The 14,497-nt window shown below is 47.1% G+C and overlaps 1 protein-coding gene across 1 annotated transcript in view; it reads left to right on the top strand.

Moving 5' to 3' along the window:
• The window catches only part of LOC119404443 (neprilysin-1), a 205,373-nt gene extending 197,886 nt beyond the window's left edge, over window positions 1–7,487 (top strand). The window contains exon 15 of the mRNA XM_049419331.1: window positions 7,298–7,487. Within this exon, the coding sequence (XP_049275288.1) occupies window positions 7,298–7,487 (190 nt within the window). The remainder of the gene's footprint in view (window positions 1–7,297) is intronic.
• Window positions 7,488–14,497: the final 7,010 nt, after the last annotated feature.

The following is a 14,497-nucleotide window of genomic DNA, read 5'->3' as shown; positions in this document are numbered from 1 at the left end:
TAAGCAGAAAAAGAAGAAGATGGCTTTCGCCTTCGAGTCGTTTTCGTCGAATGCATAACGAAGTGTGTGATTTTCCTTCTTTTCGTTTCTTTGGACAAATAGCGTCTGTGTTGCATCTCTTGTGGTAATCAGCAGGCCGGCGTTTTATATGGTCCGCAGAGAGCTATGGGTATTCCTAACATTTCTTCGATTCCAACGCTTTTTTACAACTCAAAACACGTTGTCCAAACAGATGGTCGACGTGTTTCCGTCGCTGAAGTGCTGTTTCACATGCGGCGTCCTGTACGAAGTGCTCTTAAAGCGTTCCTTTTTAAAGAAACATGAACGTCAACACTCGTGCAACCGGACATATTCGTGGACATTTCCTATAGCTGCATAAGTTCGAGTAATGTTTGCTCCCTCGAAACAGCTGTTTATCGCTGAGAGACAGCCCTTCCAAGTTTCACAAACTCTTGGCGCATAAACACGCATTGACAACCAACCGGCCATACAGATTCGAGTAATTACGCAGAGCTGTTTGGCACAGACCCAAGCTCTCGCTTTCTGGAGACTCTGTATAGCACTTTAAAAGGCAATGGACCGTCGCATAGCCTCTAGAAATATATACTGCGCGTATCTTTTCCTGCCTCCTGCAAGGCGCTTTCAAAGGAGATACGCGAGATCGCTTAGTGAGCGTGAGCTTCATTAGCCAGGCGTTTCTGCACATTCGCGAAGCTGTTAGCGCCGATTTCGAGATGGTATATATATATAGCTCGTCGTTTACGTTTCATTTTTTTTTTCTATCGCGCTTACGTGGCTGGAAACTCGAATCATGAGGCTTCTTTAGCGTCCTGCTTATCCTAGCAAAAGTGTCAGTGTATTAACAAGACTTCGTCGCACGCTTTAAAGGGACACTAAAATGAAACAGTGAAAGGCCTTTTATCGATAAATTCTACTCTGAAAACTCTAACGTCGTTATTTCCACCATCATAGGTTCGATAGAGGAGAAAGTCAAGGTCAAAGTACTATTTTTAAATGTCGCCCCAAAATCTCCGCGCGTGACGTCATTGATTTCAAATTGCATTTCTCGTATTTTGGCGACATGGCTCAATGAAATTTTCTGAACCTTGGTGTATTAAGTCTACGGCCCCCTCCGAGGACGATGTACTTCATTTTTACTCATTAGACACTACGTAGGCCCTAGTATAAGCCGTCAGAATCCATGACGTCAGCACGTTTGTCGCGGGAATCAAAGGTGGCGTCGCCGCCCGCATTTTCTGTTTGCGCGGTTTCTCGCTTACCAAGCACCTTCTCACGGCAAGAGTGGTGATTTTGCAATTGCGAAAGACTGATTTACTAATAAAAAACATGTTTTCTCTTTAGTGTCCCTTTAAAGCAATGGACCGTCGCATAGCCTTTAGAAATATATACTGCGCGTATCTCTCCTGTCTCCTGCAAGGCGCTTTCAAAACAGATACGCGAACTCGCTTAGTGCGCGTAAGCTTCATTAACCAGGCATTCCTGCACCCTCGAGAAGCTGTTAGCGTTTCTAGTGACTTCGAGACGATATACATATATAGGTCGTCGTTTACGTTTCACTTCCTTTCATCGCACTTACATGTTTGGAAACACGGATCACGAGGCTTCTTTCGTGTCCCGTTTATCTTAGAAAAAGTGTCAGTGTATTAAAGAGAGCTAATGCTCCGTCGCACGCCTTAATAGTGCCAGCATTAAAGGCTCGAATGATCGTGTTGAAGACGCTGGGAAGTTTGAGTTGTTTATCGTATCAGTACAACATGCTAATGCTAAAAATGCTAGACCTACTACTGATACGTTTGTTCTTATAATTCATAAGAAGATGTCGTTTCCCAGCAGTGACCTTCGTTAATTGTAGAGGCACGAATCACGTTATGTTGTGTCTATTTACGTATACGGAACGCACGGTAATATATACATGACAGGCTCGTATTATAATGTAGCACCGAAAAGCTGTTGTTGGCTTTGCATTCGGCACCCGGCACACTGGTCTGGTTATGGTGCTTGACTGATTACCCGAAGGTCGCGGGATCCAATCCCGGCCGCGGCGGCCGCATTTTCGGTGGAGGCGAGATGTTAAAGACCCGTGTACTTAAATTTAGTCACACGTTAAAGGACACCAGATGGTCGAAATTTGTGGAGCCGTTCACTATGGCGTCTCTCATAATCATATCGTGGTTTTGGGGCTTTGAGCCCTTGGCAATTAATATTATATTTACATTCGTCAATTCAATGCTGTAGTGGTGTTCTTCTTGATTTATTAAATTGCGCCATGTTGGTCCTTTTTTAGTCATTCAGATCAGCTCGTAGCTGTCCTGTGAGCCAATTAAGAGGAGCCTGGCCAATCAGAGCGCGTTCACCTTTGACGGTGGAAGATTTCACTTAGGATTCCTAGGAGAAGGCTTTCATATTAGTATTCCTTAATTGAGACTAAAAAGTATGCTTCTGCGTTTTTTATATTTTTACAGTCTACTGTTCCTACCTACCCTGCTGAAAATTCCTATATATACAGGACCCATACATATGATGTTATTGGATACAGGTCGTGTAGGGGATACGGTTTTATAGGTGATACAGGTTTATAGGTGATACAGGTTTATAGGTGATATAGGTTGTATAGGTGATATAGGTCGTATAGGTGATACAGGTAGGTTGATTATATGGGTGTTACAGGTGATATGGGTAATATGGGCCGAATCAGCGATTTGGGTCACAAATGACGTGCAGCAAAGGAACATATTGATAAAGACATGCCAGTTTATGAAGCGTGTAATAAAAGCAAATATATACAGCAATTCAAGCTGTAATTATATCTAGCAGCAGTCTAATTATAAGAACGTAAGAATTCACTGCTGCGCTTACATATACTTGAAGAAAAACGATCAGGCAAGAATATTTGGTAACTGATTATTTATTTAAATCTTTAAGCATCTCCGCAATAAAACGGTTCATCTTTTTCAAACGTTCAGCTCCCGGCACTTCTTTGGGCTTCTCGGCCACATACTTGTTGAAGGCATCTGTGGAATAATGAGCAGGAATGTGAAGGAAATTTAAGCACTCATAAGTTCACATGTACGATAAAAATGAATGTCATTACATTAAGCGAAATTAATGAAGCATGAAATACTCACTTGCATGAAATACTGTCTCTTAGCCCCTAGTTGACACAGTTAGCAAAAACAGGTGGTGTACACAATTGTGTACATAGCGTGTCAAAGGGTTAAGAACACTTCAGAACTGCAAAACTTTGGTGTCTGGGTGTCAAGATGTTTGGTTGGGCCGTGTGCGCGTGCAAAAAGATGTTGTAAGAGGTGTAGATGAAAGCGGATGATTATGTGCTGCACTGCCACTTGTCAAGATAAAAAAAAAAGCCAGCTGGTTCGAGAGCTAGATTGAGATTAAAGGGAATTTGAAAGATAACATTGAGAATTAAGTGCTGTCCTGCCACTTATAAAGATAAAAAGGCGAAGTATTGATCAGGAAGAGATTGTGAGAGGTTTGAATGAGAGCGGATGAAAGAAAACAACTCCTGTGTGGATCCTATATGCCGCCAAATAGGTCCTTGGAGGCCCTATTTGTATCCTATAACCGCCATATGGGTCCTCTGTAGGTCCTACTTGCGTCCTATATACCGCCATATGGGTCCTGTTTAGGTCCCATTTGGATCCTGTTTGGATTCTATATACCCCCACACGGTCCTGTACAATTCCTATATTAGTCCTGTAAGTCCGTATAAAACCATACGGATCCTGTATGAAACCATATAGGTTTTTTCAGTAGGGACTCGTTGCGTAATGCGTTCACCGTGAGGTGGCGGTCAATGCGTCAGCGATATGCGATTGGGCAAACACATGGTGCTCTTCACACAACGTCAGCTTCTCTCCTGACACGCCAGAAAAGCACCTCGTCAGCTCTATCCGTAGCATGCAGTGGGTGCTATTCCATCAACCGTACGTCCTTGGTTCAGGACTTCCCACGTGTTGTGTTTGCTAGCCAGTTTGTGCATGTATGTGCATCTATGTGCTTCTGGATGCACATGCATGGTCCGGTGGGGCACTGTGTGTCGTAATCATAGTTTCCTACAATATACATTCAGGGAACTCGGTCGCTGCGATCGTTCAGTCACCATGGCAATGATGGGCAGTACATGGATGTCTATTCTTCGTGCTTGCGGCTTCGAACGCAATTGTGGCTTTGTTTATTGTTGTGTTCTAGCTGTAGTGTACTAGAATTATTGTGGTACACTGTAGTTCTGCATTTTGTATCGGATAAAAAAAAATGGCTTGTTCTGAACCTCGTGAGCTGACTTGAATTGGTCAGCCTAAAAAGGGTCAAGCTGCTGAAGTCAGGACTGCTGCATTTTTTCTGAACTTCGTCTTGTGACAAAGCGGTTGCAGGCCACACGGAGCCGAAAGAATGAAGTTTAGGCATATCCACGTACAACCCATCGTTCCCATGCTGGCTGAAGCGTCATGCGTCGCAGCTCCCATGGACACTAGCGCCAGATTTCGCTTTAGTGTACAAATATGAAACTATATGGTGGCAATAGACAACAAGCTCGCCTCTGCATTCAGTCTGCGTGTTTGCGTCGCTATATCATCGACAGTGACTGACAAGCGGACACGACTGCTCGCACACACGCGAGACAGATGGAGTGAAAGCGAGGAAGAAGAGCGATGCCTCGCTCGCCGCGGAGAGGCGGCATCGTTTAGTCGTAATTGGAGCGCGAGCGCGTTCCACATGCTTGGCGCGTCGGCAACGCTCAACTATTCATGGCCTGCCGGTCGGACGAACGGGCCAGCTGGCTTGGCTTGGCCGGTCGATCGGCTCTTTTTTCGGGCATTGCCTCTTTGTGCGTCCAGCCGATAGCTGCTAGGCCGGCCTCCGTATAAACGCAAGCTAGCTCGTGTGTGTTTGTGTGTGTTTACAGCCCATGGGCGTAGGGGGGTGTATGGCCGCCACCCCTTCTTCGCAGCCCATATGGTGTATGGATGCTCTTTTCGGTGCGCGGGCCGCTCTGGGAGATGATGCTCGCGTTACAGGGCCCGGTGCGTTGCCTCCGATGTGCCGGACGTTTGCGCCTGATCATCGGCCCGTTCGCCCCGAAAAGAGGGCCTCCCACTCTCTTACATTTTTCATGACTTAATATCGAGAAACGACGCGCGCATTTTGCTGTTGCTCATATATAGCTGCATCGCTCGTTGGATACGCGATGCGGCTCCGTGTCCTGTCAAGCGCAGCTGCGGGAGCCGATGGTTCGGAGAGTGTTGCTGTATTTAGGCCAAGGCCGTTAACGATGGAGTTGAGAGCGCTTGTAAGTGTGTGTGTGTGCGTGTGCGTGCGTGTGTGTGTGTGTGTGTGTGTGTGTGTGTGTGTGCGTGCGTGTGTGTGTGTGTGTGTGTGTGTGTGTGTGTGTGTGTGTGTGTGTGTGTGTGTGTGTGTGTGTGTGTGTGTGTGTGTGTGTGTGTGTGTGTGTGTGTGTGTGTGTGTGTGTGTTGTAAAGCTTCATCCCAGCAAGTTATCTTTCCTTTGACCTAACAGAAAAACTCACAGAGTTCCCTATTGCATTCCTCTGAGACGACTCGAAGGCGAAAGCCACCTCGGCTTTTTTTCTCAGTCGATGTACTCATCCTCCCCCGCCGCCCTACGAAAGCTTTCTGTACCTAACGTGGTTCTGCATTGCCTTCAGGATCGGAGGAATTGCAAGCTTTCTGCACCTCAATTCGTTTAGCACTGCCACCATGATCGGCCCACCTTTGACAAACGACTGTGTCATTTCATGACGTCATCATGTGAAGTAACGTTATGTAACACCATGACGTCATCGCGTGATGATTTCTTGCATCACTTGTGTTGACCCGACGGTCAATTTTTGCGTTTGGTGAGGGATCTAAGGCTTTCGCCTTAATATACTGCTTGCTTTCTAATCCACTCGTGAGTGACTGAGTTGAGCGCGAGCACTTATACAAGAAACGTAAGCCATATAGACTATGTTACGCAAGTGATATGATCGCCGCCATCATGGGCTGTTAAACGAATGTTTTCTTATTTTTATATATCTGACGCGAACTGATAAAGTCAGGAAACGCCGAATGCACCAACCCAACTGTTTTCATGTGTGTACGCCCACCGTAGCACTGTTCGCTTAGTTGTTCAAGATAAAACACGGCAAGGTTAACAGCCCAGCGTGGCGGCACCGAAACCCATCCGTAAAATAGTCTATACGACACTCGTGGTCGCTATCAACATATTAGAGGGGGCTTGCGAGCAACGCACTTGGGCGTTTCCGTTGACCTCGTTCATTCCCTGATACTGTGTGCACGTTTTCTTCGGCTATCTTCAAGCTACGAACCGCCGTCAATGTGCTCAGATTTCTACCTCTTGTGTATCTATTTTGATCGTTACAACTTCCACGGAAAGGCTGGGAAAGGAGTCAGGGGAGGCGGCGGCACATGGATCCAGTGTTGGACGGGAAGACGCAAGCACAGCTTCACACGATTTACCATTCCTCGCTGTCTCTCTAGCGCATAAACTACCACCCTTGTTTTACGGCCATCGACATCGTCAACAAGGGTGGGGTGAGCTCGCGCGCCGAACGCAAGCCAGAGCACTTGACGGACACCGCGAACAGCCGTTTAGCGTCACCCGATCTTTAGAATATAAGGCGGTGAAGGGAAATCCGAATGTCGCGAAACAGTGCCGAGCGTTTATAAGTCTGCAACCCCAGCCAAGCTTTACGAGGCGAGCCCGCGAGTCACGCGGGTGTAACGAGACAGGCGTGAAAACGAAGACAAGATGAAAAGGCGCGCGCGAGAGCTCGTCAGCGCCGTCAACGTGGTGTCGCCGAGGCCGCGCCGTTTAAAGGGCAGGGGCATTCATTCTTCGCGCGAACAGCGCCGTGGTTGAGATCGGCCAGATGCTCCATCACGCGGGGTTTTTTCGGCGTTGCAGTACTTTCGAGACCGGCGATCTGCTTGTTTCCCCTTCCTATGGGTGTCTTTGAGTTAAGGAAGGGAGCCTCGCAAAAGAGATCGTTTCGGCCTTGAAATAGGCAAGCATATTCGCTGCGTGTGCCTCGAAGCATGCAGCTGAGAGAGCGAGAGAAAAGGAATAGAGGGAAGGCAGGGAGGTTAAATAGACTACGTCCAGTTTGCTACCCTACACATGGGGAGGAGAACAGGCAGTAAAAGAGAGAGAGTGCACACAACATCAGTGCACACAACATTTCACGACACACAGTGCAACGTACCACAGGCGCTTGCTCAACTCTGTTGCCTGCAAGTACTGCCGGAGGGCTGGTGTGGCTTACTGAGCTGATGAGCGTGAGGCCGGGCTCCCAAGACCTTCCCTTCAGTAAAAGGCCGATCATCGACTCTCCTCAAGGTGCACTGGAGAGTCCGCAGATGTTCTTCGAAATGGGGACAGCGGCACAAGAGATGATCTGCACAGTTGCAGTTATCGCCATGGCCTAATCCGCAGCACCAATGCGATAGCTGAATGAGTTGGTGAACGCGACACCGATCCACATCCGACCCATGCAGCTGACTTATTAGATGTAATATGTGATATACTTAGATGTACACTCTTGGTTCACCGCAGTCTGTACCTGTTGAGGACAAGTAGAAACATAGGGAAATAATGGCCCTACTTATGTGATTCATACAACTCTAACGACTTTCACTGTAACTGGAGTTACTTCCCCGACTACACCCCTGTGTCCAAGACATGCATGTCTTGCTGCACGCTGACATGAACAGCCCTACCTACAGTACTCTTACAGAATAACACCCGTGGTACAGGCCCTCACATCCCTGTGCACCTTCTTGGCAGCCTTCTCAGCGGGTGTCAAAAAACGCCAGGCCTGCGCGGAGCCCGCAGCACAGTCACATCTTTGTGTGACACAAGTCACACAACATTAATGAAACCAGCAGATAATCAAGGCCAGGAAGGTTATAGGGGACGTTAATTGTACTGATTTTAGGTGTATTGCATTGTGATATAGATGTTAAGAAAGTAAAGTGGACTAAAAGACAACTTGTCGCTCAGAGACCGAACCTGCGACCACTTACTTTCGTCCGCCCTACTTTCTCCACAACTCACAATTATTGCATATACCTAGAACAGTTCAATTAACATCCCCTATACATTCGTGCTTGTCTGCTGGTTTTCATTAATGTTGTGTCTCTGTGACAAGTCATTTACACCCTTTTGGGTGTAAAAACTTCTACAGTGTGAGTATTGAATTCCAAGATACTGAAAATCGGTTCTGCGGAATCCTGCAAGCTGGCGGAAGGATTAAGAAAGGAAATCTGACAACCGCCCGTTTGTAGCACGGAGCCACGAGGAAATCCATACGGATTTCTCAGAAAGAAAGCCTTTTAGTTCTGTTAATCTTCTGTAGCGCTGTGCGAACTGAATATGAGGTGCGACGTTTCTTTGGCTTCGTCCCGGAGCTTTCTTCCTGCGCGAGTACGTGGCTTACGGGTGGCACGCACGTACTGAGATAGCGTGAGCGCGGGACGCAGCCGACCGCATCACCCCGCGGACTCTATCGACCCCTGCAGCCGCCCATCGACCGGCGCAGGGCCGAGAATTTAATTTTAGCCACCTCCCGGGCGAAGTAATGGCGTGGCCGCCAATAACAGTTAGGCTATCGAGCGATGTCCGAGTCGAGAACCGGGCTGCTGCTGCTGCTGCTGCTCGCCCGGGATGTTTCCCGCTTTATGTAACTGCTTCCCGCGCTCCCTTCTCTCGCCGATCAGCGAAAAACATCAGGAATTAAAGTGACAAGAGTGGTAATACGGCCTTATTCGCACGACATACTGCTAGTTAAGCGCGAACCAAAGAAGAGGAAATTCTGAAAGGCTCGTTTTTTTTTTTTTCGTTAGACAAAAGCTTAATGAAAACCAACAGACAATGCGGCCAAGGAAGGTATAGGGGAAGTTAATTGCACTGTTTTAACTGTATTGTAGTAATCTAAAGAAATTAAAGTGGACAACAAGACAACTTGCCGCTGGGACCGAACGTGCAAGCTTCTCATAACGCGTCGGATGCTCTGTCAATCCGCCTTTTTCACGACGCCCCTGCGCATGCGCTCTCCCCTAGCGGAAAAGTCGCGAAACGTCTTTCATCTCGGAGGCTTTGCTTCTGGCAATACCGGTTGTCCCGGCCCCTACCAAACCCTTCCAAAACGCCAGAGAGAAGCACAGGAAAATGAAAGAGGCGGATTGAGCTACAGCGGCAATCGTCCTCCCGTCCCCTTTATCGGGTACGTACCTATATGTGCATGTAAACTTGGGAGTGTTAGCCAGCGCCGCTCGTAGCCATGACGGCGAGTGGGGAAAACTCTTGTTTTTGTTTCTTTTTCTTCTTTTTTTGACAGCTGGTGTCACGTAGCACGTGATCTTTTTACGAGCTCGCAGCTGACCGGCCCTCGCATACGACCGAATGCATCGTCTGCCGGAATGAGACCCGTCTCGCTTTGAATGACCAAAAGAGGGAGAGGGGATCAAAAGGTTCCTTGGCTTCATTATCTGTTGGTTTCATTACTAGCAGTAAGGTTATACTATAGAGAAAGACAGCATTTCTCGCAATAATAAGTTACCCTTTCACAGTGTCAAACGCACCGCTGTTGCTGCGGGAAGACGCTTTTCGTAAGCGAGAAAACGCGTAAGAGGGAAGTACAGGGGGCCGCGTCATCATCGCGATTTGGGAACCAACTATTCGTGACGTCATATATTTTTGACGGCGTGTGCTAGGTCCCGTATATATACCCTTTATCGGTCAAAATCGGACACTGTGTTATCAGGGGGCGACAGATATAATATGGCAAGTTTCAGAAAACTTTGTTGAGCCACAGTGGCCAAAATACGAATAAAAAGTACCTTGAAATTCCTGATTGGTCGACTCGCCGGCTCCGTTGCAGCGCTAGGCCAATAAGTTGGCGGTGGTTTCTTGGCCAGCGCTCGCTACAACTTGCACCGTCACGCGTGCCAATTGGCTGACTCGGGCCAACCGTCGCACCTCAACTTATCAACCACCAACCACCAACTTAAGAAACCGCCAACTTATCGGCCTACCGCTGCAGCAGAGCCGGCGAGTCGCGGCCGCAGCTGATTTCGTTCGCTCAAACCACGGCTGAGAGTAGCATGTTCGCTGCGCGCGAATGCGCTAGTCGCGTGGGTCTTTTTGTATTTCGCGGGCTTTCTTTGCAGTTTGGAAAAAATGCTATACGTGAAACTTTCTTTATCGCAAATAATGCAATGGGTGTTTCTGAAGACGCTCTCGAACTTTGCAAGTCGCATTTCTTGCCTAAAGTCAATATTTAGCAATTTAGTTAAATAGTCCTAATTAACAAACTAATTAATTACAAAACAAGGTATCTGTAGCGTGCAAGGCGACTGTCAGCAATTTGCAACTGATTTCACTCGCTGGCCTCTAATATTGTATTTTTTAACCCTTGGCTAAAGATAGCTGGGACATATATAATATATATATATATATATATATATATATATATATATATATATATATATATATATATATATATATATATATATACGCTTGTACTTTTGTACCAATCCTTCGTTCAATTTATTTGTCTCCATTGCCTTGTTTTCTTATTGAAGGGTACAAGTATATGACGTAATCTCCGAATGATGAGGTCATGCACGCCACTCGTAATCGTTCATCACGGTTTATCTCTTTTGCATTGTCACTGTTGTATCTTCCGGCTTGCCTTCTTCTGTTTTCTGTCTTTCTTTTTTCCTTTTTCGAGCACGCACACTCGCACACGGACTGCGGCTTTTCCTCGGGACACCCGCCGGCTCGCGTCTTGATAGTCTTCTTCCTTTCAGCCACGTGGTGGCAGCAACTTTTTATTGTCTTTTCGGCTTCGACAGTGGATCGAAATTGGACATCCGGCTTCGGGCTCAGGGCTTGGCTCTACAATGATATTGCCGCACAGAGAGAGAGAGAGAGGGGGGGGGGGGTAGAGAAAAAGCAAGACGCGGAAAGTGAGAGGGCAGTGATGGTCGACTCCTGAGCCCCTCGCTGCGACGAGTACGGGTCGAGTCCCATCCACGCGCTTACAGCTCGCGATCAGTTTTCCTTACCCTGATCCTTCGATCATAGGCTTCGAGCACACAGAGAGGAAAAGTGGTTTTCTGCTGCCCTCGCCTCCTCCTTAAAGGATAAGCCTTTGTTCGTATGTCCTTCTCTCCTTTATCATGCCTCCTCTCTTGATGACGTTCTATCGTGCGCGATACTAATGCCGTCCTTTGTCGCCGCTTTTTCGCGCTCCGCGGTCCCTTGTGCGGTCACGGAAGGCACTCATCACGAGGCTTGCGGGCCGTTATTTCCGCAACTGCGGCTCGGCGACCTTTCGATTCGCATTGAACTGTCTCGTGACCATAGGTCGGCAAACTCACTCAGACTCACTGAGATTCAGACCGAGCCATGAGTCTGAGGGAGTCCAGTTGAGGGAAGTCTTGGTGAATCTGAGCCCGAGTGAGCCCTAAGCGTGAAAAAAAATGTATTTCTTCAGTGAGTCTGAGTGAATTCCGTTTCTTTTGCCAACCTATGTCGTGGCACGCTTCTTTCGGTTTGGTTTTGGTTTTTCGCGATATAGCGATGTTGTGATGAATAAACTTTCACTTGTAAGTGAGCCCTCTGTGCTTCTCCTTCTTTTCCTGCTAGCACATTTTTTTGTTTTTCTTTTTTAACTTACTGCGTTTCTTTGATAAAGCATAACTGGTTTTTTGGGTAGACAATTCAGATTCCGTTTTGACGTCATAACACACTCATACACACACACACACACACACACACACACACACACACACACACACACACACACACACACACACACACACACACACACACCACACACACACACACACACACACACACTCACACACCTGCGATTGACGTCAGTGTAGCACATATTGTGTGCTACACTGTTGTCTGCACAGTTTTCACTACACATTTGTCTGTAGCAGACAAACACAAACCAAATAGGCACAATGCACCCTCAGCTAGATTTGAGCTGTAGGCATCTGGTACCGAACGAAGCCTCATGGTCTTGTCACACGCCCGAGGAGTTTTAAAACGTAATTATTTTTAAACCTCCTTGTATACGTCACGTGGGCGTGCCTCATCAGGAAGTCTTGCGTGCAAGCAAGCGCGTTCAGACGCTTGACGCGTTTTCCATAAGGGTGCATGCTGTTTCCTTTCGACGTCCCGAGACGCTCGGGGCGTTCTCGCGACGCTGACGAATTGTCTTCGAGTCGCGGTTATGCTATTCGAATTGACAGTTGTAATTCACACTAGTCAATTTATGCTGTGAATATTTCCTCTGAACATGGTATCTCAGTTGACTATGGTGTTCTACCGCCAAGGAAGTCAATTTGGCGCGCTAGGCTCTTGAGCCTTGGTGGCCTGATTGCAATGAGCAATAATTGTTAAACATGCTTGTGTAGAGTGCTGTAAGTACGTTTAGAAAATAAAAATGGTACACAACATGATGTTTTGATTCGTATTCAATGAAAATACCGCTGTTAAAACAGCGGATAGCCGAATGTAGTTAATAGCTAACCAGCATTGTCAATTATTTAACCAAACGTTGGCCAGTGTAGCTAGTAGACGAGTTAATGCGATAGCTGAATTCCGTTAGAAGGTTTCCTGGATAACAACACCATACCCCATTAAAGAAGTTCGGTGGAAGCGCCCCAGAAACACATTGTCTTAAAAAAAATTGCAGAACCTCCACTGCAGTTGTTAAATACACGTAACAATTGACTCACTGTCCATGAGATTGTGGGTAAGACGCTTCTCTTGCCTGCCTATCCTGAAGTTCGGCCAACTCAAGGTTTACAGTTGACTCAATCGCAAATATTTCCACCCTCTAACTGTCCAATTGGCCCGCATCAAATCTTCAAGTTGCCCACTCTCCGTATGTCAAATTGGCCTACTGTGAAATTTTCGACAGGGCCTGCTTTTTTTCCCCATTTTCAAGTTCCTCCACTTGTCTAATGCCCATTCCGTCATTTTTTTCTTTTGCCCACCCCGAAATCCCAATTGGCCCATCCTAAACATGCTCAGATAAGGCCAGTGCGTCGAGTTCCGATACACTTGGTAGGTCACTGGTTCGATTCGTATTCAGTACATGCACTGTGAATTGCCGTGTATTTTTATGGAGACGGTATTTATTCCCCAGCGGATTCGCTCGTTTGCGCTAAGGAAACGAAGTTGCGCGATACTCGCCAAACAATTGGTAGTATTGTCACGGGGTCGCGACGTCGACGAAGGAAGCAGCCGGCGTGTCGAAGATGAAACTCTTTTATTTGGCCGAACTTGTGGCCGGGAAAAGGAAAGTCAAACTACAGCAATACACACTGTACACTGTTAGCGGCGGCGCTCGACTGCTGACCGAAGGTCGCGGGATCGAATCCCGCCGCGGCGGCTGCATTTTCGATGGAGGCGAAAATGTTTGAGGCTCGGTACTTAGATTTAAGTGCACGTTAAAGAACCCCAGGTGGTCGAAATTCCGGAGCCCTCCACTACGGCGTCTCTCATAACCATATCGTGGTTTTGGGACGTTAAACCCCAGATATTATTATTACTGTTAGCGGCGAACAGAGCGTCGGCCGTCGAAAAAACTGCTCATGGCTGGGACACGCCGTCTTTTATACATCACTTATCGAACTTTCCAGTCTTATCACTCGTGGTCGCGCATGCTCCGGAATAATCTAGACTATTCGCGTCCTGCCCGCGATCTTAACAAAAACATCTACTACAATCGCGAAGCCTCTCGAACACTGCGGCGCGGACAGCGTCGAGCGTTGATAACCGTACCTGCTGGTCAAACCCAAATACATCAAAAAAAACAAGAAGTGGGCGTGTCAGTATTAAGTAACGTCTCTGCTAGGGGAGAGCATAAAGCAGTCCATACATGTGCTCAGAAGGAAACAAAGATTACCGAGTTCTCTACAACGGGAAGCAGCAAGCTGTCCAAATGCAGAGCCTACGACCGGCGACTACGGACTGCTATGGAGCCGTGTCATAACGCGCAGCAAATATATTTATCCTGAAAAGCCTCCATGCTGATCCGGTTAGACCGATGACTTTTCCAGCAATTCTATTTGCCATACAAAGAGAACATGAGATAATCGTCTAAAACGAAAACTCTTTAGAATACTTCACACCCTTTAGACAAACGGACTCTTATCTGGAGATAACATACGAATGTTAGCTTGGGGGACTGCCAGAAATTTCAGAAGACGGAGCACTAAAGGTAAACATTTAGTTTTATTTCGGTGCGGGATCATGTGCGAAAAATCCACGTAGTCTCTCCATCGGCAGTTTCTCTAAAGGAGCGTCAGCGTTTAGCTTATTAAGGCGAAGCCTGGATGCCTCATGAAACCGAAAATTGGCCGTGGCGTCGGCTGCAACACGGAAGTGATAAAAAGAATTATCATCCCGA

The sequence above is a fragment of the Rhipicephalus sanguineus genome, chromosome 9 (assembly GCF_013339695.2).
Source record: "Rhipicephalus sanguineus isolate Rsan-2018 chromosome 9, BIME_Rsan_1.4, whole genome shotgun sequence".
NCBI classification, from domain to species: Eukaryota; Metazoa; Arthropoda; class Arachnida; order Ixodida; family Ixodidae; genus Rhipicephalus; species Rhipicephalus sanguineus.
The sequence above is the reverse complement of the archived record's forward strand: the minus strand, read 5'-3'. Positions and strand labels throughout refer to the sequence as shown.